Here is a 22373-nt window from a genome sequence, read left to right on the forward strand (position 1 = left end):
TTCAAACACAGCCCTGCTTTCAAACTTTAACCCTGTAAAGAACATTCTGGTGAATTGACATGGATAAATGGAGAAAATGTAGGACTTCTGGGAATCCTACTGGATTTTACAGTTCAATATTTTATAAATCTTCCCCTCCTCAAGAAAAGATTACTGTATATTCTTTTAAAAAGGGAATGAGTTTTGTTAGGAAATGAAACTTTTAAATATACTTAGGGGCAGATTCACTAACTTCGAGTGAAGGATTCGAATGAAAAAAATTCGAATTTCGAAGTATTTTTTGGGTACTTCGACCATCGAATCGAAATAGAACGAATCGAAGTAAAAATCGTTCGACTATTCGACCATTCGATAGTCGAAGTACTTTCCCTTTAAAAAAAACTTCGACCCCCTACTTCGGCAGATAAAACCTACCGAAGTCAATGTTAGCCTATGGGGAAGGTCCCCATAGGTTTGCTAACCTTTTTTTGATCGAAGGATTTTCCTTCGATCGTTGGATTAAAATTGTTCGAATCGTTCGATTCGAAGGATTTAATCGTTCGATCGAACGAAAAATCCTTCGATCGATCGATCGCAGGATTAGCGCTAAATCCTTCGACTTCGATATTCGAAGTCGAAGGATTTCAATTCGAGGGTCGAATTTCTAAGTATTTTTAACTTCGAAATTCGACCCTTAGTGAATCTGCCCCTTAGTGTGTAATGTCTATTGTATACTCTGTAAAGACATGTTTATAAGACATCATTATAAGGTTTCCTCAAAGCAACACTTTCTCAGTTATTTGTTTCTGTTTTCTGTCTGATGTTGGATTTATTGAATGTGTGATAGAAGGATCACGGGTGTGACAGAAAACTGTTTAAACAGATGGTGTATATATTGTATATACAGCTCTTAATAATAGCCACAGCAACTGAGGCCAAAACACTCTTGAGCAAGAGTATCAAGGTAATGCAGCAATAAGGATATTCTTTTATGAATGCAATAAAACTCTTTTGGCAGTTTTAGTTTTGAAAAAAAAAGCATTCTAAAAAACAATGTTGGAATCCATCCTATGGTCTCTGTTCCCTCCAGTTTACTTATACTCATACTTTGCTAGTGGATGATCAAGGAATATGCTCGCCAAATTAGAATGGTTTATAGGAGATGTCCCACCAAATTGCTGAGGACAGATAACAAAACACAAACCTCCTGTTCTCTTATGTCACTTATGTTCCCCCATGCAAACACTTTTTTCTTTACTTGCATATATTATGTTTTGCAAACCAATAGCACCACAAACATGAGCGGGAAAAATGTTTCTGCTAGTATATTTTTTGCCTGGGTGTAGTGTATGTATTAAAACTTATTACTGAAGAATTCATTATTTGTGTGCCAAAAATATACCCTACTTTGAAGCAAGTCTTAAAACCTGCTTTATACCCAATTGAAATTCACAGTGTAATAGCTGTCTAAAGTCTAATACATTGCAAAATGCAAATGTTGGTTCTACATTTTGCCTTTTTTTCTCCACTTACAACTTTATTACTTCCCCCAATAAAATCACAAGTTGTCCTTGAGAGCACATATAACTTTCGCTATGAGCAACTATTTTCTGACCACCTCCAGAAGTGGCTGAAAAGGCTCAGGTATTTGTATTAAAGGGACAAAACAGAGTGGGAGAGATTGGAAAGTCCTCGAAGGACTTTCTTTGTTTATGATTTACTCTAATTTTTCCTACAGAAATAGCAATAGTCTTTTACAGCACTGTGTATTTCTAATATGCATTGTCAATAATTGAATATACTGAAATATTCACTTCCACTTTATGCCGCTGAACACAGTCATGTTTATATGATATATATAATATATATAATCTATATATATATATATATATATATATATATATATATATATATATATATATATATATATATATATATATATATATATATATATATATATATAATTGTTCTGTACACATTCGTTTGTTGGACCAAGCAGTATTTAAAACCTATCTGACCCAAAAATAAATTTAAAAGCCAAAAGTTTTAGTGGTGGAAAGATTAAAAAAACTGCATATGAAATGATTTTATTACAAAACAATTGCTACATACTGTAGATGTTTAGAAAACCTGTTACACACTAATACTAATAATTCTAATACTACTAATAAAACTAATTGTGTTTGTGTGTAAATCAAAATTAACTACCTGTTTTAATAACACTGTAACTTCAATTTCCATTAATACGAAGCTCATACTTTGAGCACACTTTCCTTGAAAGTGAAATCTTTCAAAATATTCTGCCAGCTTCTTACTTAAACGTTGGTTTCAGCGGGATAGTAAATGAAGTGGATTTCACATTGAAAGGTTATGTAGAAAATCAAGTGATAATTAATAATGCGTGCCTTTGGCACAGGTTCTGCAGTATAGCAGTATAAGCAGAGATGGATACCTGTGCAGCTACAGAGTGAAAGACAAGGCAGACTGGCACCCTGCCCAGGGAATCAACTGCCATCAGTCATAATTTCATCACACTGCATGTTGATTCCTCCCTTTATTTCCAGTCAAACACCCATCATTCCAACGCTGATTCCATCCAGTTGTACTAATCATTTTCATTTGGCCTCCCTTAATGAAATTAGCAGTATGTAGGCATAAAGCATAGCGTGTAAATCAGCAGGATTGTGTTCTTGTTCATGTCCAGTGATGCTTCATGCTTCATTAGGGAGATTGCAGTATATTATTAGGCATCTTGTATTAACCCCTTCACCATCCTTCTCAAACTAGAATTGATGGTGTAAGAATGTTTGGAACTACTTTTTCTTAAATGGCTTATTGGCAAATTGTATTTATACAGGACTGAATTTACTGGAAAAAATATTGAGGGGCCCATTCACTTAGCTCGAGTGAACGAATTTCAAATGTTTTTTTTGGCTACTTCGACCATCGAATTGGCTACTTCGACCTTCGACTACGACCTTCGACTTCGAATTGAACGATTCAAACTAAAAATCGTTCGACTATTCGATAGTCGAAGTACTGTCTCTTTAAAAAAAACTTCAACCCCCTTAGTTCGCCACCTAAAACCTACCGAGGCCAATGTTAGCCTATGGGGAAAGTCCCCATAGGCTTTCCAAGGTTTTTCTGATCGAAGGATAATCCTTCGATCGATGGATTAAAATCCTTTGAATTGTTTGATTCAAAGGATTTAATCGTTCAATAGAACGAATTGCGCTAAATCCTTCGACTTCGATATTTGATCAATTCGGCAGTCGAATATCGAGGATTAATTAACCCTCGATATTCGACCCTAGGTAAATTTGCCCCTTAGTGTACTGTAAAAATATATAGTTGCCTGTAACTTTTCAGACACTACCTAAATTAACCTGTAATTAAGGATGGGTGAATTTGACCCGTTTTGTTTCGCCAAAAATTTGCCGCAGGCATATACCTGTACTACCTGTACCTGTATACCTGTAATAACCTTAAAGTGGTGTGTAACACATGTTTAAGATGCGCCTGACACTGAGGGGCAGATTTATCAAGGGTCGAATTTCGAGGGTTAAAAAACCCTCAAATTCGACCCTCGAAGTAAAATCCTTCTAATTCGAATTCGAAGGATTTTAGCGCAAAATCCTTCGAACAATTTTAAGCGATCGATCTAATGATTTTTATTCGATCAAAAAAAAAAAAAGTGTTCTGGAAGGTCCCAATAGGCTAACATTGCATTTCAGTAGCTGGCAAAGTATGAAGTCGAAGTTTTTTTTAAAGAGACAGTACTTCGATTATCGAATGGTCAAATAGTCGGAAGATTTTTACTTTGAATCATTCGAATCATTCGATTCTATCGAACTCGATCGAATTTGTCCAATTCGATGGTCGAAGTACCCAAAAAAATACTTCAAAATTCGAATATTTTTGCATTCAAACTATTCACTCGAGCTTAGTAAATCTGCCCCTGAATGTTTAATCACAAAAATTTGAAGTGGCAATATATAATATAAAGGTGGCTCCAAAAGGTACTCCAAAACCAACAACAAATGCGAAGTTTCTAGTCACGGCTCACGCTTCTGCCTATAACAGCTGTCAGATCTTATTGTGAGAGAACCAAGTAAAGAGTTCTGGGCAGACAAGGAACCGTAAGGTGTGACAGGAAGGACAGGGAAAGAATAGGCATAATTGTCAATACCGGGGTCAATATCCATCATGAACGCAAATTAGTTTGCACCAGGAGCACGTAGGGGGAAATTTACTAAAGGGCGAAGTGGCTAATGCTGGCGAAAGTTCGCCGATTTACTTTGCTAGCGAAGGAGATAGACTCTGGCGCAAATTCGCTCTAACACCAGGCGAATTTTCACTCTGGCGAAAGAAAGTTACTATGCAAATTCACTAAGTTCTTTATTTTACTCAACGTTACCTCTATCCCCAGACTTGCCTTCGCCACCTCAGACCAGGCAAAGTGCAATGGAGTAGATAGAGCTTATTTGAAATTTTGTTGAAAAAAAATCCCAAAAAACGCCGACTTCCCCCCTACATTTCCTTACATATGGCAAATAAATAAATGACCCCAAATTTTTTTGCAAATCTTTCACTGTTTCGAGGATTTTTGGGTCAAAGAGAAAAAGAGCAGATTCACTCATTACTACTTTGGACATATTTGGAGAAAAGGCACTTGTAAGGAGACATGAATACTCTTTATAAGTACATTAGAGGGCATTATGGACCTCTAGCAGGAGATCTATTTTTCCAAAAAATGTATAATCGGACCAGAGGCCACCCCTTCAGATTAGAGAAAAATAACTTTCATTTGAAGCAGGGTAGGTAGTTCTTCACAGTGAGGACAGTGAGGTTGTGAGGGCTGATTCTGTTAATGCCTTTAAGAGTGGCTTGGATTTATTGAACAAGCAAAATCTCCAATGCTATTGTGATACTAAAATCTACAATTAATATAGATATTGGTATATGTGTGTGGGTATGTGCATTGGTGTCATTTGGAGGGGTTGAACTTGATGGACTTTGGTCTTCTTTCAACCCAACTTAAGTAGGTAACTACAGTATGTAACAGTACCTTGTACTTTATCCCATATAGGATAGAATTAATACTAATAGGAGGCAAAACCAACCTATTGGGTTTAGTTAATGTTTACATGATTTTTAGTAGACTTAAGGTATGGTGATCCAGATAACAGAAAGATCCCTAATCCAGAAATCCCCAGTTCCCAATCATTCTAGATAACAGGTCCTATACCTGCAGTAGCTTTTTAAAGGGGTGCACGTCCATGATGCATTCATCAACACATTCAGTACTTTTAAAGTCTAAAATCACAAAGATCTCTCCAATATAATTAAAATCACCTTTATTTCACATCTGGCATGATCACAGCAACATGGAGGGAAGGTTAACAATAAATAAAGTAGAAAATAACCAGAGATCTTTATAAATATTGTATGACATTACCCTTGTGTCATCATTTTGCATTCTTGCTACTTTTCTCACATAAGATGAAATCATTATTATGCCTAAAATTGTCTGGGATATACCTCTATATATTCTGAAGAAGCACAATAATAGTAGGGAGCATGACCCTGTTAAATAGCCACTGTATTCTGCACAAAGATACAAGACTCTGTGCAGACATTACTTTTGTTCACAAAAGGAATATATCACTGAAACAACCTTAGCTGCTTTGTATTTGAAACTATATTCAAGCCCGACAAGCCTCAGAGATCATTAGTAAAGTAGGACTTAAAATCCTATTCTGACATTTACCCAAAAGTATTGTCTGATGCAGAGGACAAACTTTTAAGATTGTAAGCATTCACATTGTGTTTCCTTTGAAAACATGTAGTGCCTGAGTGCCGAAGAGCTAATCCAAAAAAGAAAAAAAAAAAGAGTTGATGCATTTTATGTAAGGATGGTGTCAGAGAAATAGTAAAGTCACTGGAGCATGTTAAAGTATGCTGTGGATGGTAACTTACCCAACCAGGTATTGAACTGAGTATGCAGAACCTGAATAACTATTTCTGCTTCTTACAAACAGTGAATTTGAAATGGTACATAACATTTGTACAGTACAAGGTAATGCAATTTCTGTTCCTTACAGCCGAGCCACCAGTAATGAATTTAAAATATCAGGCTTTTTATATACCACTGTAACTGTAGTATTTGCCTCATATAATCCATCTATTTAGCAAACAATTACTTGCAGAGCCAACACCCTGCACATTTTCCTGCTGACCTTTTCACGGCAGGAACAATAATGTGTTTCTATTAAAAAAATACAGTATAATAAAACTATATTTTCCTGTTCTTTAAATTAATTAAAACATTTAATATTTCATTTTTATCCCCAGATTATTTGTAATTACTAAATTACACTTATTTTCTGCAGGTGCACAGTAGACAACAGTGTGACACGAGTGGCCTGGCTAAATCGTAGCACCATCTTATACACTGGCAATGACAAGTGGTCAATAGACCCCCGTGTGGTGATTCTGGCCAACACACAGAGTCAGTACAGCATTGAGATCCAGAATGTGGACATTTATGATGAGGGAGCCTACACCTGCTCTGTGCAGACAGACAATCATCCCAAAACCTCTCGTGTACATCTCATTGTGCAAGGTAGGTTTCTCTATTTGTGGAGATTATAAACCAATCTGCCTCATCCACATTTTTATTTTTACAATCTTTTTCAAGTTTGTTAAAATACTGGTGACTTTGATGCCAAAACTATTGATTTTTAAACTATGCAAAGCAGTGGGACCAGGACAGGTACTTAAATATACTGTACAGTTACAATGGTAGTTTGTTCACAAAAATTACAAATTAGATGACTAGGGCAAGCAAGGTTTCATCTTTAATAGTAACATTTTTTATATAGTGTTATAGTTAGGACATGCAAAACTATGCATGGCTACTGGCATTACATTAACTAATGCAATGTTGATCAAGGGATTGGTTGGACAGCTATACTGGCCTGTGAATAGCCCAGAAATGTATGGAGCTTTATTCAAACCCCATTGTTTTTCACAATAACTAATCATGAAGCCGGACTTGAACAGGCCTCTACTTATTAGAATACTAGATATCTGGTTAATACTAGATATCTGGTTGCTGTTTATGTGAAGCTTACAGTATGTCCAGAATGATAATTAGTTCTGATGTTGCACTAGTTAAGTGGTATTTTTTTAAAGCTAGTTCTTTTGTGTTAAAAGTTGTTTGGCTTAATTGTTATGAACAAGTTTGTTAAAATACTGATGGTGCTGAATTAAGAAGATGAGACTGGGATACAATAATAACTCCTGTTATCTTGACATACTGCATCTGCTAATGACTCAATTATTATTTTATTTCTTCCTTTTATTGTTTACAAAGCTTGCCTATGAAACTCCAAATGACTAACCCCCTTTTGTTATAAAGCTGCACTGCTGAAAACAAATAAATCATTTGCTTTAATAGAAACTCACATTAGTGCTAATCTTACTGTGTTAAATCATCATTGTCATTATTTGCAAATTGTTCAGCATTTTAGAAATAAAATACGTTGTTAGGATTTAAAAAAATAAATAAAAATCAAGGCCAGTCCATGCAAAGCAAAAAAACATAATCAACAAGTGTTCGGTTCTTATGATAATGGAAAACAGGCTTACTTGGCAAGCATAGGCTCTCAAAGGATCATTTGTAGTAAGTTAACAAATATGTACAACAGTATACTGGCATTCTGCAAAAATATATAGGAACGGAACAACATTTCAAAAGCTAATGAAATAACCTATGACCTCATTCTATCAAGTAAAAATTACCCAGTAAATTGAAAATGTGTGTATCAAGTTGCAAGGCTTTTCAAAAATAAGAAGGAAAAAAAAGATTTAGCATTTTAAGAATGTGGCATATATTTATTTTTACATCAACTGTTTATAGAGTAGCACCATCAGGAAGGAAAACTTTTACTAAGGGAAACAAGCTTTTTTTTTTTTAATCTTCAAAACAGCTTTTTCTAGAACAAGCTAGATTCTTACATCTTCTCTAGATGTGCAGCTAGATTTGTACATCTTCTCAATGAAACCCTAAATAATGGTCCCAAAATATATGAACTTGAGCTGGTGAACTTCAGAAAAACTGTTCAGCTCTAGTGCCATGTGCCACAAAGAATCACCAGTTACACTGGCTTCATAAATAATTACGCTGCAGCCTATTTCTGTACTTTGCATACTGCATTGTGCCCTTCTCAGTATTGATATACTGATTGACAAGTACAGCACTGACTGCATTAGATAACACTGTATTGCTGAGGGATAGGAGATGGGAGGCACATACTATAGGTATCCCATCAGCAGCCCCCTAACTTGCATATTATTCATACACCCAAATTTCTGAGTTGCCGGAGGAGCCTGCTACAACAACTGTAGTTACCCGAAGGCATTATGCATTAATGAATGCTTTAAAATTCTGAACAATGACACATCCAGCAGCAACAAATCCACAAACTGAAAAATTGCCTGTAGTTTTACCAATGTTTTTGCATTGCAGTAGTAACTGCATGGTGGCCATTCATATAACATGATCTTTAAAAACAAAAAGAGGGAAAGGATTTATCAAAATGTGAGATTAGAGTTCACCACAATTAAACTCACTTTCTATTCATTCTTATGAGATTTTTAAAAGAATATTTATCAAATGCTCAACTCCATTGATAAACACGATTCTAAAAATCACATAGAATAAACAGAACATGGGTGGGTTTTTCTGTAGTGACTTCTAGGGGCAGATTTATCAAAATTAAATGTGATTTTTTTTTGCACAATTCAATTTTTTTTTGTACCCAAATTCACACATTCGAGTTATATTTTCTAGAAATTCAAATGTAAAAATTTTGCCATATAAAATTAATAAATATGGTCCCTAATCACATATTTTGCTATATCTTCCCCTGAATATCTTAAGACTGCTACCTACAGTTACCTGCTACCCAACATTGCCATATCAAAGCCAACATTTCCAAATATAATATTTTTTTTATATTCTTACTAAATGTATTCAACATTCATTCAATAGAGAAGACATTTACTGTACATACTTTTATCAGTCTGTTAGGCTGTGAGATAAGGAGCAGCTCATTATACAGAGACGTCTCTGTGAACTGTTGATTTGTTTTGATTGGGTTCATTAATAACTGCCTTGGCACAAAATATGTTTACATTTTACTCTCAAGGCATTTGCTTAAATTAAATTGCATATCTGGCATAATCATATTGTTACATTCAATCCCATTAATTAAAAAAAAAAAACCCAAATAAAATGTACAACTAGGACACGGATGCAGAAGGGGTCAAAAGAAACCCTTTCTGTACCTTGAGGATATACAATTATAAATGTAAATACAGGTGTATGTACTTTTTAGCCTGTGATGCAATGGGCATTCTCCTCATCTGGTAGAGATGCACATTATTAATAAATGCATCCAAATGTTACATCTTTTTGTTTGAGGTATTTCTCGTAAAGCCCTTTTTAAATTAAACTGGAAGGTATTTCAAAGAATAGCTTTACAAAAATTCCATAAAATATATGAATCTACCATTGTGCTTATTTTAGCAAAAGACTGGTAGCCAAATGACAAAAGCTACATATAGAGCATTTTGATTGCGCATTGGACAGATGTGGAATGAAACTGCCTGATCCACAATCTGAAATTGTCATAAAAATAATTGATAATGGTAGTATTTGAGAATTATTGCACTATTCTTGAAGCTATTAATTTAAAGACACTTGATTAGCATGTGCCATGTTCATAAAAAGATATTTAATAACCATGTCCAGTGATGGGGACAATGGGAACAAGAGAAATACTTCATTTAGCTATATATTATTACTTAGCTTCTTTTTAAATGGCAAAATATTCCAAAAATAGGAATTTATATTAGGGACATTTCTTGCAATGTACAGCATGTCCTGGATATTAAATTAACTTGCTGATAAAATAAGGAACTCTTACAATATTTAAGTGATCAGTAGTAAATTTTTGCAGAATTGCACCCAGATCATAGTATTGCTTTCTTTGCTCATACAATTGATATTTGCTGAGTACTAAACAGAACTGTTCATCTGTTTTAGTTTGCATGGACACAACTGGGGAGAATGCTTACTATTAGCAGTTGTCCCTATCTAATAATGTATTTCTTACCAACACCACAGATATTTTCCCACGTCAGATTTTCCCATTATAGGTTCTGTCCAATTTCCTGTAAAAAAAAAAAGGTCTCATTCTTTAGCCAAATTGACAGAAGTCAAGACATTCTGCAATTAGGCATGCTAAGCATTTTTTATGTGTTTTTAAGCATTTCTTACCAACCAATGAAAATCCCAATGAGTCATCATTAAAACAACATTTTTTTTGTTTACAAAATATAAGAGCACTCTATACATAGGTGTGAATCCAGGAAAATAATATCTCCAGAGACACAAACATTTGAGTAGAATATATATATATATATATATATATATATATATATATATATATATATATATATATATATATATATATATATATATATATATATGAATTCACTCTTACAAATTTCACAATTTACAATTTTTTTTAATCTAATCAATTTTATTATTTGCATTTCTATTTCACTTCTCTTGACTTTCTTGTTGGCAGCATCCATGCTAGGCAACCAGAAAGCAGAGTCATTCTCAGGATATTATATTATTTAGCTTTCTATGCTGGCCAAACCCAGTGCAGGGTGTTGCAGAACTGGAAATGTTCACACAGAGATGCCAGACTCAGAGTTTGGCCAGGCCAGCTGGACACCCTAGGCAACTCAGCCAGCCCACCCCCACTTCCCCCATCGCGCATGAGTGGTGATACGGCACACTTCCACACATGCACAGTGATGCAGAGGGCATTAATGCATGCACCCCCCAATCATTGCACCCTAGGCAGCTGCCTCTTCTGCCGACCCCTAGTTCTGGCCCTGACCAGACTGCAGGGTAGAGCTCAACTTTATTTCTGGCTGTTTTCTCCATGCTGTCAGCTCCCCCGTCTCTATCCCCTTTCCTTTGTCCATAAGCTTTCTTATTACTTCGCCAGTACTAAGCTTCTATTGCATATTAAAATAAACAATTAACATTCTCACAGGAATGGATGGCACAACATTACAGTCCATTACAGTGAATTGTGGGAATCATTTGTTGTTAAGACTTGTTGCTATCTAATTATCTCAGGGCTCAGCCCAAAATAAAAAGTGCCTGTTATTGCAAAAAAACATATTTTCAGATTAGGTTTTAGTGCCCCCCCCCCTGTGGTTTTCAGTCAAGTTGTTCTGTGGTTTAGCCTTTAACTACACACTCTTAATTTGATGTGACTTCCAGATGATACATTGGACCTGCATTTTCTATTAAGTACACATGAATGTTGTCTAAATGGGCTTTTTTTTATAGGTAATAATTTACCTATGCATTAGACTATATTTTAATAGGTGGCTAGCTATATTTTCAGCTTAGTAACCATATATTAATACTTTTATTGAACAAGATTGTTGCTTTTAAGATGAGAGCTATTTATATTAACTTCTGTGAGTCAGAATGTGATGCTTGTGTGAAAAAATTAAAGTGATGAAGTTCCACATTTAAACAGAATTGCAGAGTGGGAGTGCAAAAAAAGAACAAACTAGTAAAAAAAAGTAATATGATATAACTCTAAGCTTTTTCACTGCAGTCATTTCCTAAATTCCTGAAGCTTTTACCAGCAGCAATAAAATCAACTGATATATTTTGATTCAAATCTAAAACAGATCTGGGCCACCAAAACAGAAGGGTGCTTAAAGCAAGCCCCATGCATAGCCTTCCCTTTCCTCTCCCCTCCCTCCCCAACAGAGCAATAGATATAGAGACAGCAGAGCAGCGGCATAACCGGAGTGTGCAGGGACTCCCTGCCCAAAAAACTTCAGAGGGGCCCAGCATGCATAAATTCTCTTACCTTTATCCCCCCTCGCCTACCACATGCTTGTGCAGGCACACAATAATTTAAAGAAGAACATTGTCAGTGAGGGGGGGATTTAAATGATATGGCAGAAGCTGACCCAGTCCCCTTGTTCTCCGGCCGGAGTCTGCTTCCTCTACAGTCATGTCATTGCAACAGAGGTACTTGCCTATGTACTAACCAACTATAGCACCCATGTACCTATTCTGACACTGGTCTGAGGGTACATTATATACTGTATGTCTGCAATTCATCAAATGTGCTTTTTTGTCTTCTTATACACCTTATAAGGTAGCTATATACTATAAGATCATCACATTTGGTGAGTTCTCCAAACAAGCTGATTTATCCCCCGATTAATGCACCGATATGCCCACCTAAGGTGGGTACTATTTGGCTTAATCTGATAGTTTGCCCTTATGGCCAGCGGGAACAGAGGCTGTTGGAGCGAGGACTACATGAACTTGACAATGCAGTTCTTGATCCTATGGGTAAATCAAACCTGCCTGATCAACATCTGCCCAAGTGTGAGACAAATGTAGACAGATATTGGGCCCCATATACAGGCAGATAAGCTGCCAAATTGGTCTAATAGGCTGATAAAATAAACAATGGAACAGTTGGTCGGGTGGGCCCCTATAGACAGGCAGATAAACTGCCAAATTGGTCGTAACCAATAAAATAAATAATGGAGCTCTTGAAGTGAGAGAAGAATCATCCAAGGAAGTTGGGCACATATAACTGTTTATATCTACAGCATCCTAGAAGAAAACAACAACAGAAACCCAGTTTTCTATATTTAATTGCATGAATAAATAAATAAATGCATCTCTGTGGTGACTTTTGCTTCACCCTGTATAATAGATAGTGGAGTTTCTCCAAATTGACTGGTAAGACATTTGCTATAGCTGTGAATGCTGAGGATCAGGGGGCTTTGCACATAGTGCTCATATTCTAGCCAATAAGCACAGTTTGCAGTGTCTATTATTTTATGAGAAATAGCAATGTGAAGTTTGTAGATGAAGGATCAGGAGAAAGGAGATGGTTTTTTGCCCCTGACACTAGCAGAGCTGTTTGAAAGATAGCACCATGCATCTTGTTGGCAGAGCTGAACACTGAGCAATAACTACACATATTCTACTTTTTACACATATTAGACATATTACTGAAAGAGCTAGCAGTGAATTATCATATGGATATACAAAAGTAATACAGGTAACAATATAAAAAGAAATGTTTGCTGACTGAGGAGGTCTGACGTCCCTGACACAGGTGCATGCTGAGCAATAACTAGAGACTTTAGAGATGTTAAAGTGGATTATCATACAGCAATGCACAATTAATGCCAACAACAATATACTGTAAATATTATAGAGACAATCTTCAGCACTCCAGCTGTTCTGTATTACAATTCTGGGGGAATTCTGGGGAGCAAAGAAGTCAGAAGTGTTTTTATTATCTTGTTGGTTGCTTGACTTGGTTCATAGAGAAGTATTTAAAGATCTGGAAAGAGAGATAGAAAGTATATTAAGTCACCATAGATTAATTTTCTGCCTTGATTCACATTTCAGTATCAAGGGTAGAGGCTATTAAATGGTGCTGAAGTTCATTTCTTGAGCACCAACCACAATTTTACAGATATGTCTAATTAAAAAACTATTTGCCTATTAAGCTTTATCTAATTGCTTTTGGAATGTTGTGCAGTGACAAACTTAACCTGTTGCTCGCTACAATTATCATGATAGATACAAGGGCGTCGACATATAGGGGCAAGTGGGGCTATTGTCCTTGTACTTGGACTTCATAATAAAGGATATTCCCTGATCCTTACCATATGTATACATATAGTTTTTTTTTTTTTTTTTATATGAACACATTTCTTAAAATTACCATTAAGAACCAGCAATAACGTTATAAAAGGCTTACATCTTGTGGTTAGCACCCCTTCAAATAATGGACCATCCTAATGCATATTCTCAGTGCTTGAATTGGGAACAAAAAGGTGAAGGGATGGTGTGTGTGTGTGGCATATGTAGCCATGCCCACAGAAAATCACCACTGAAACGGAGTTCCTGGCGCGCGTAATTTTTGTAAGTTGCCACGCCCCCATTTGTGATCACGCCCCCAACCAAATCAGGAAGGCATCGTGGCAATTTCATGCATAAATACCCCATAACCCATAGCAGGGTGGCACAGAGGCAATTTCATATATAAATGAATGCAGCCTGTCAGGAATTGTACTCACACATGGTAAAAAGCTGTAGTCATTTCTCTGTCCTGCCATATATCATGCTTTGATCTTCCCCATTGTGTCTCTGTCCTGGCCACAAATCAAGTTGAGATCTTGTTCCTCTGCAAAGTGCGTATTTTACTTCTGTGCTCCCACCTCAGTCTTTGTACTTTTCATTCTTCTCCCTCTGACTTCTGCCTTATTTAATACAAAAGTTCACTGCTTATTTTCCATGGGGTGCCCATTTTAACTTCCTGCCCATAAAATTTTACATAATACTGCGAACCAATATCCTTTCAATCATATAATTTTAATCAATCATGTTTAAGCAGGCATTTCTAACCTTTAAAAAAGCCATGCTTTTTTTAGGCAAAGCTCATATTGGCCTGCATTTGGACTTACAAGTTAATTAATTTGCTTATGCTCCTATTTAATTTAAGGTATGCTAATCTTAGTACTTCCCATTTATTAATTATTGGCTGCAATAAAAAAATATTACAAAGTGGCTTTTTTAAAAATTGGAAATGCCAGCTAAAACTTGATTTGTTAAAATTACCTGGAAATTGAGCAATGAGTAAAATATAGTATAAAATAAGGCTGACGTCAGAGGGAGAAGATGGAAAAGTACAGTGACTGAGGGGGGAGGTTAGAGCACCAAAGTAAAATATGTGCTTTGCAGAGGTGCACTAAATAACAAGTACAGAGAGGGGGGAGGAAGGCTTGAGGAAGGAGATATGAAAACAGTACAAAAGACAAGGAAGAAGAACAAAAAACTAAAGTCGGAAGGAGATGGAAAAATGACTGAGGGGGAGCACGGATCACAGAAGTAAAATACGTACTTTGCACAGCCAAGATCACAACTTGATTTGTGGCCAGGACTTAGACATGATGGGGGAGATCAGCTCATTATAAATGGCAGGAGGGAGGAGTGACTACAGCTGTGTGAGTACACCAGCACAATGCAGGCAGGATTCAATTCTGTAACCTTCCGTGTTCTGATGTACAGCATGTAGCCAGCTGAGCTAGGGTAAATAAAGTGTTTCTTACATGGCTGTTGTTGGAGGCGAGTGGGTGCCATCTGTTTTCCACAAAGCCCGATTCTCACTTCAGAGCAGCAACAGAAGACAGTCCAGTCCAGACACAGGTGCTGCCAACTGAACCGGACTTTCACTTTGCGTGCTTAATAAGTGCTGTGCAGCAATTGGAGGGGAGGCTGGTCAATGTGCTTACTGTTATCCAATCACTGCAGGCCTTGATCTGGAAGGCTAAAGCAGGACAGAATAATGAAAGGACAAGCACTGGCGGGATGCAATTTGGGGAAAAAAAAGAAGTGGCGACATGGCATCCCATTGCATCCCGCCCCAATTCCAGCACTGCATATTCTACTACTCAGAGCAGCAGTTCGAATTTAGCTCCGCCCTTTCCTCTATGAGAAGCTTTCTGCTCCTCAACTGTGTGAGGAATGAGATAATCTGTCAGGGAGAGAATCAGTATAGAATCTCTTCCTGATGAAGCAGCTTTTTCCCACGGCAGATGAGAGTGAATCTGTCAGGTGTGTTTAGCTTAGAGTTTGAATGCCAGTGTATGTGTGTGTCTGAAATTGTGAAACTGTTAGTGTTAAGCGTAAGGGCACTGTGTTTAAGGTCTGACATACTCTGTGTGTGCGTTATAGAGACTATGGGGCAGATTCATTAAAGGGTGAAGTGGTCAACGCTAGCGGCAATTTGACACAAATCCCATCCAGGCGTAGAGAGCAATTCGCTAGCGAACGAGACCGTCGCTAGCGTATTTTCATATCCTAACACCAGGCAACTTTTCACTCTGGCGAACTGTCGCTACTCTGCCATCCAGGCGTAGAGAGCAATTCGCTAGCGAACGAGACCGTCGCTAGCGTATTTTCATATCCTAACACCAGGCAACTTTTCACTCTGGCGAACTGTCACTACTCTGCATATTCACTAAGATGCAGATTTTGAACGTAGCGCTACCTCTTTCACCAGAGTTTACTTCACCACCTCAGACTAGGCAAACTGATAAAAATTACACTACATCTTCCTCAAAACAAGGGCAACTTTTACTTTTTTAAAACAGGATTGCCTTCAAAAGTCCAGACATTTGAAGGGCATGCAACATTTTTTTTAGGGTGGGCTAATGTGTAGGGCATTAGAGGATCTCTCCTGTCTTTATTATGGTTCCTTGGACATTTGTAATAAAAAATGGCTACTTCGTCCATTTGCACCAACATTACTAATAAAGACGACCATACGATTTTTATGTACCCGCCCTATTCAAATTGACCTAAGTGTAAGACTACTAATGAATAGGGATGGGCGAATTTGACCCGATTTGCTTCTCCAAACATTCGGCGCCGGCAAAATTACGCAGACGGCAATTAAAGTTTATGGGCGGCAAAAATTTTTGGATGTACGGCGGAATTTTTTTGTTGCACACCGCCACACAAGTCTATGGGCATCATTTCCACTGTGAAATAAGGTGAAAAATTTCACCCATTCCTACTAAAGTTTTGCTAGGCAGAAATGAACACTAGTGAAACTTCGCTAGGAAATTCTCTCACTGTCGAAGTAAGACTAGCGAAAATTTGCCAGCATTCGGCTGCTGAGACGCAACTTCATATTTTAATGAATTAGCATAGTGGTAAAGAATTTGCACCTGGTGAAATAGAAAATTCTTCCTTTAGTGAATTGGCTCCTAAAAATTAACTTGTGTTTACTGTGTAACTACATTCATTATTCAATCGTATGGGTACAGGTTGGCTGTGGGTTTTGCCTACAACCATTCTCTCAGTGCATTTGCCTCAAACACATTAACCCCTACAGTTCCTTGCCCTGCTGTTTTATTAAATCCCCCACCTATCCATGGCCTCACTCTATTCACTGTCCTCTAAGTGTTTTACCCTTCTCAGTCTGCTGTTACCCCCAAACTCACCTCTCCATCTCTAATAATTCTCTGCCTCATTTTATATATCTGTATACATAGAAATATTTATAATATTATAATATATATATTTTTGCACCTCACCCTCCTCTCCTGCTGAAATTTATGAACATAGATTCTATGCCAGTGATATTGTGTTGTGCACAGCCTCTTCCTGTTGTTGTTACTCTACTTTATGTACAGTAGAACTCCCATTTTACATTTTTCAGGGGACCAGAAAAAATTATGTTGAATCAGGAAAATGTATTATGCATTATATATATGTGGGATCACAAAAATTGTATAAAATATGGAAAAACTTAAAATTAGGGTATGTAAAATGGAGGTGTAACTGTATGTATCCAGCTGTAACTAGGACTCTAGAGGGAATAACATTCTGCAAACTGTGGCTAGTAATTGTGCTACGAAAGTAGAAAAGACCAAGCATTGTCCTGGCAAACAAGGAGTTTGTGTCACTAACAGAATGATAATGCAATACATGTGCAACAGTTACTACTTTATATATTTATAGAAAAGCTGTTGTTAGGTTTGTGTGGAAACCAAAATATGGGTATCTGTTTAAATTTGTTTACATTTTTTTTCCTTGGCCCCCTGAAGAATTTTCTCTGGACACCCATGGATAGATATTAGCTTTAGTTCAAACCTATCTCTAAATTAAGGTGGGTGGTTATTGCTTGCAGTACTTGCTATTAATCAAAAATGACTTCCTATTTGGGAATTATTTATCCCATAAAAAAGAATAATTAATATTGAAAGCAACCAAGGTCACTCCTGCTATGAGACAAGGTGATCGGCTCCGTTGCTAAAGATTTAAGCGAGGAGCAGAAGCGGGGGGGGCATTGAGGCTGCATAAAGGAACCCAGCCCATATATTAACCATCATTGTGCTCGATGATGCTATGTTATTTTCTTGCAACTTTCAGACTAACTAAAGTTTAATTGTATATCCTGACAAGTTAATATATACTTTGAGTATGGCATATGCGGATTAAATAAGTATATATGTAGTTAATTGACAGTGTGGGTCTTATATAGTACTGACATGGGTACAACTTTTTCAAGTACAGTTAATAATAGCAACCAATGAACAAGTGAGTTTTATTAAGCTATTACAAGTTACAAATCAAAGCAGCAATCTCATTGGTTGCTATAGGTAACTGTACTGGTGCAATTTAGCAACAGTGTTAGCAAATCTGCTCCAGATACTAGTAATTGATGTTTTTTGTGTCTCATAAGTGAAAGATTGATTGGGATAAAATCATAAAAAAGACATAATTCCACATAATTCACCTTGCCAACTTCCCATTCAAGTTAACCCTGGGTATCAGAGTCAAGCCACCCCCCACCCCCACCAATTACAACAGTGAATAATATTTAGCCAGATTTTGGGACCACCCCAAAGTGACTAACCTTGGGAAAACCCTAGGCCAGTCACATATCAGAAGAGGAGAAAGGGGCTTACCCTCTTAGCATTGTCATGCTCTGCTTCTCTCTTCGCCTCTCATAAGATAACATACTGTAAGTGTTTGCGAAGTTCTTTTTGTAAAATTTAAATTGCAAACAGTGTACTGACTTGACTTGTCATTCATGTGTGCCTGGGAAATGTACATGGTTAACACAGTGCAGATATTTGAAAAAAATGGAAATTTATTTAGTGTGGGCTTTGCAGCTTATGATTAAATGTACATGTATTGGATACATTATCCAGAAACTATGAATTATGGCAATTCCATCTCCAATAGACTCTATTATAATCAAATACTTAAAATGTGCACATTATAAATAAAACAATGTCTGGTACTTGATCAAATATTATTATTATTATTATTATTATTAATCCTTATTGGAGACAAAAAAACATCCACTTGGTGTAGCCTGAAGCAAGGTTCTCACCTTGCTTCATGGCATAAGTGGCCCTGGATGAGTGTAAAGATGTCCAAAACTTACTCCAGAGTTCCTGAGCAAGTGGAGGAACAGATATATTTATCTTCAAATTTATGATAAGCAAATCTGTCCCTTTTCACTTTGCAGTAAGTTTTTTACCGTCATTTAGTGAAAAACCCATACCTGCCTAAAAATGTCACTCAGCCCCAGATATTCTTTGGAAAGAAATTGCCATTAAGAAAACAGATACAAATTTGAATATTCAATCGTTTATCTAAAAATCTCAGTCTGCATGATTTTTTTTAATTTCAGCTAAAATGAAAATTTTACTAATAAATCAGTCCTTAAAGGAACAGTAACACCAAAAATTAAAGTGTTTTAAAGAAATTAAACTATATTATAGTGTTGCTCTGCATTAGTAAAAGTTCTGTGTTTGCTTTAGAAAGACTTCTGTAATCTATATAAATAGGCTGCTGTGTAGCCATGGGGCATGCCATGTAAGCTGAAAAGGGAGAGAAGGCACAGGTTACTAAGCAGATAACTGATACAGTAAGCTCTGCAATAGACTACAATGGTATTCTACAGAGTGCATCTGTTATCTGCTATGCAACCTGAGCTTTGAATGGCTGCCCCCCATGGCTACACAGCTTTATGTTTATATAAAATATAGTAGTGTTTCTAAAGCAAACACACCAGTTTTACCAGTTTGAAACAGTACATTATAATTTAATTTCTTTAAAACACTTTAAAGGGGTTGTCACAGTTGAGTTCATTTTTAGTATAAAGTAGAGAGGGATATTCTGAGACAGTTTGCAGTTGGTTTTTATTTAGCAGCTCTCCAGTCTGCAATTTCAGTCCAAATTACCCTAGTAACCATGTATTGACTTGAATAAGAGACTGGAATATGAATAGGAGAAGACCTGATTAGAAATATGAGTAATACAAAGTAGCAATAACAATACATTTGTAGCCGTACAGAGCATTTTTAGATGGGATCAGTGACCACCATTTGAAAGCTGGAAAGAGTCAGAATAATTAAAACAACTATAAATAATAATAATGAAGACCAATTGAAAAGTTGCTTTTAGCCATTCTATAACATACTAAAAGTTAATTTAAAGGTGAGCCTCCGCTTTAATTTTTTTCTGTTAGGGTGTTTGAAACAGAAGAAGAGCCCAGCAAAGTCTTAAGGCCCCCATAGACGCGACGATTCTTCTTTGCGAAACGACCGATTTCAGCGCAGCCCGACCGATTCGTCAAATTATCGTGCGGTTAGTGGGATTCAAACGATCGTACATCTTACGATTTTTCGTCCGACATCTGCCAGGAAATTGATCGGCCAGGTTAAAAAATCTTTGTCGGTCCCAGTACAATCTATGGATGTTTGCAGGGCCAAGCAGGCAGCTCCCCTTTGTTTTCCTGGTAAATTGGTCGTTTTAGTTGATGGACAGTTCGAACGTTCGTACGATGGTTCTCAGAAGATCTTGGTCTCACGATGTGGATTGGATCTGTTGAAAATCTGTACATCTATGGCCAGCTTTACTTGTGAACCAAGGTTCATAAGTGTAGCAAATGTAAAAAAAACTCAGCAGTATATCAGTGTGTCTTGCATGAAGAAAGCTTCCTTATTAAAGAACATACATGAGGAGTCTTTTCTTGTGAAATACAGGTTCTCAACTTCTCATTTGTGTTTTCTGGGTCATGAGTGATTTATTGCACTGCTATAGTCCATTTTTGTTTTGGTTTTTTAAACAAATCAGATACAATGAACTTAGATATGTTTAATTAGTAACAGCTAAGTGCTAGATTTGTGACACTTTTCCCAAAGGAATTTAGAGTATATACACATTGTAAACTTAATCAAATGAATTAACCCTTTTATCACTTGCAAATGTTCTGTGGATTTACTCATTTCTTGTTGCAGAATGGTTTTGATTGTTATGATGTGCAATACAAGCCATGTGGAAAGGTGATATAAAAGTGAAGAGTATGGATCCAACAGGCAGAGATGCATTTTTTATATTCATTGACAAACCTAGCTGCAGCTACAGTTGGTATGGTTGACTTACAGCTAAAATATGAGAGTATGGGTAAACAGAAACACAGTGGGTTGTTTACTAAAACCCAAATTTTTCTGGTTGGTGTTTTAAATGGGAAATCACAATTTTTTGTGTGGAAAAAAACCCTCTAATTTTTCAAGATTTATTATACCCCAAGGCTGCTAAATGTGAGAATCCAAAAATACTTAATCTCAAACCTGTTGAGGTAATGCAGATGTCCCTTTTACAATAGGAAAATGTCATGATCTATGCTGGGTTTTGTACTGTAATCCAAATAATCTGTGTTTTTTAGGTGATAATCTGAAAAATGAATTCATATTATATTCATGAATTTATTACTTAATAATAATAATTATTATTAATGAAAATGTGTAAAAAAAAGAATTGCTTGCTTAAATACATAGGTCTTTATGGTAAAGGCCATTTCTGTATTTCGGAGCATTTTGTGTAATGGGTTACTAGATAATAGATCCCATACCTGTAAAGGAGATCCATTTTGATGGCAATGTACAGATGAACCACATGGATTTGTGTGTTAAATGCGTCATGACTCAGGATTAATTGAAGAAACTGTGTTATCTAAAGTCATTTTAACGCATTTAACCTTTTCACAATGGTGAATGCTTTAATTAGATGGGATGCAGTGACTTCAATTTTCTGTGTTAAATGTGATAAGTGGGATATTTTGTTTTTTTATTCTGTGTCAAACACACAAACCAAAGTGGCTTCATCTGTAATTCTATTTACTACCATCAAGTAAAAGGTACTGTCTTATTATTATTAATAACAATGAAAATGTGTAAAAAAACAAACAAGAATTGTTTGCTTAAATACATAGGTTATAATGGAAAAGGCCATTTTTATAATGGGTTACTAGATAATAGATCCCATACCTGTAAAGAAAATGTAGTATCCTTATGCTTCACATTTCAGAAAGACCATTTATCGGGAAAACTCCAGGTCCCAAGCATTCTGGATAAGAGATCCCATATGTGTACTTCACATGTTTGTTTGCCTTCCATGTAGACTATGGTGCACAGTGTTGGACTTGGACACCAGGGGCCCACCCAAAAACCTAAGACCAGGGCCCACCATAAAACCTTAGACCAGGGGCCACTCTCAGTACTATTATTCTTCATCTCCTCAATCAACCTCTATTCACCTAGTCTGTTTTCTTTACATACTATTATCACTTATTCCATCTATTTAGCCTCTTTGTTCTCATAGAAATAGGGAATGGCCCTGAAATAGTCCAAAAGTTTAGTAGCATGAGGGCCCACTA

General features: G+C 36.5%; 1 protein-coding gene across 3 annotated transcripts in view; it reads left to right on the plus strand.

Annotated features, from left to right (window-relative positions):
* Positions 1-22373, plus strand: part of LOC108697224 (opioid-binding protein/cell adhesion molecule homolog) — a 591521-nt gene that overhangs the window by 509850 nt on the left and 59298 nt on the right. For all 3 annotated transcript variants that reach the window (XM_041571289.1, XM_041571290.1, XM_041571291.1), the window contains one exon: positions 6372-6604. In XM_041571289.1, the coding sequence (XP_041427223.1) occupies positions 6372-6604 (233 nt within the window). The remainder of the gene's footprint in view (positions 1-6371; positions 6605-22373) is intronic.

Source organism: Xenopus laevis, chromosome 7S (genome assembly GCF_017654675.1).
Source record: "Xenopus laevis strain J_2021 chromosome 7S, Xenopus_laevis_v10.1, whole genome shotgun sequence".
NCBI lineage: Eukaryota > Metazoa > Chordata > Amphibia > Anura > Pipidae > Xenopus > Xenopus laevis.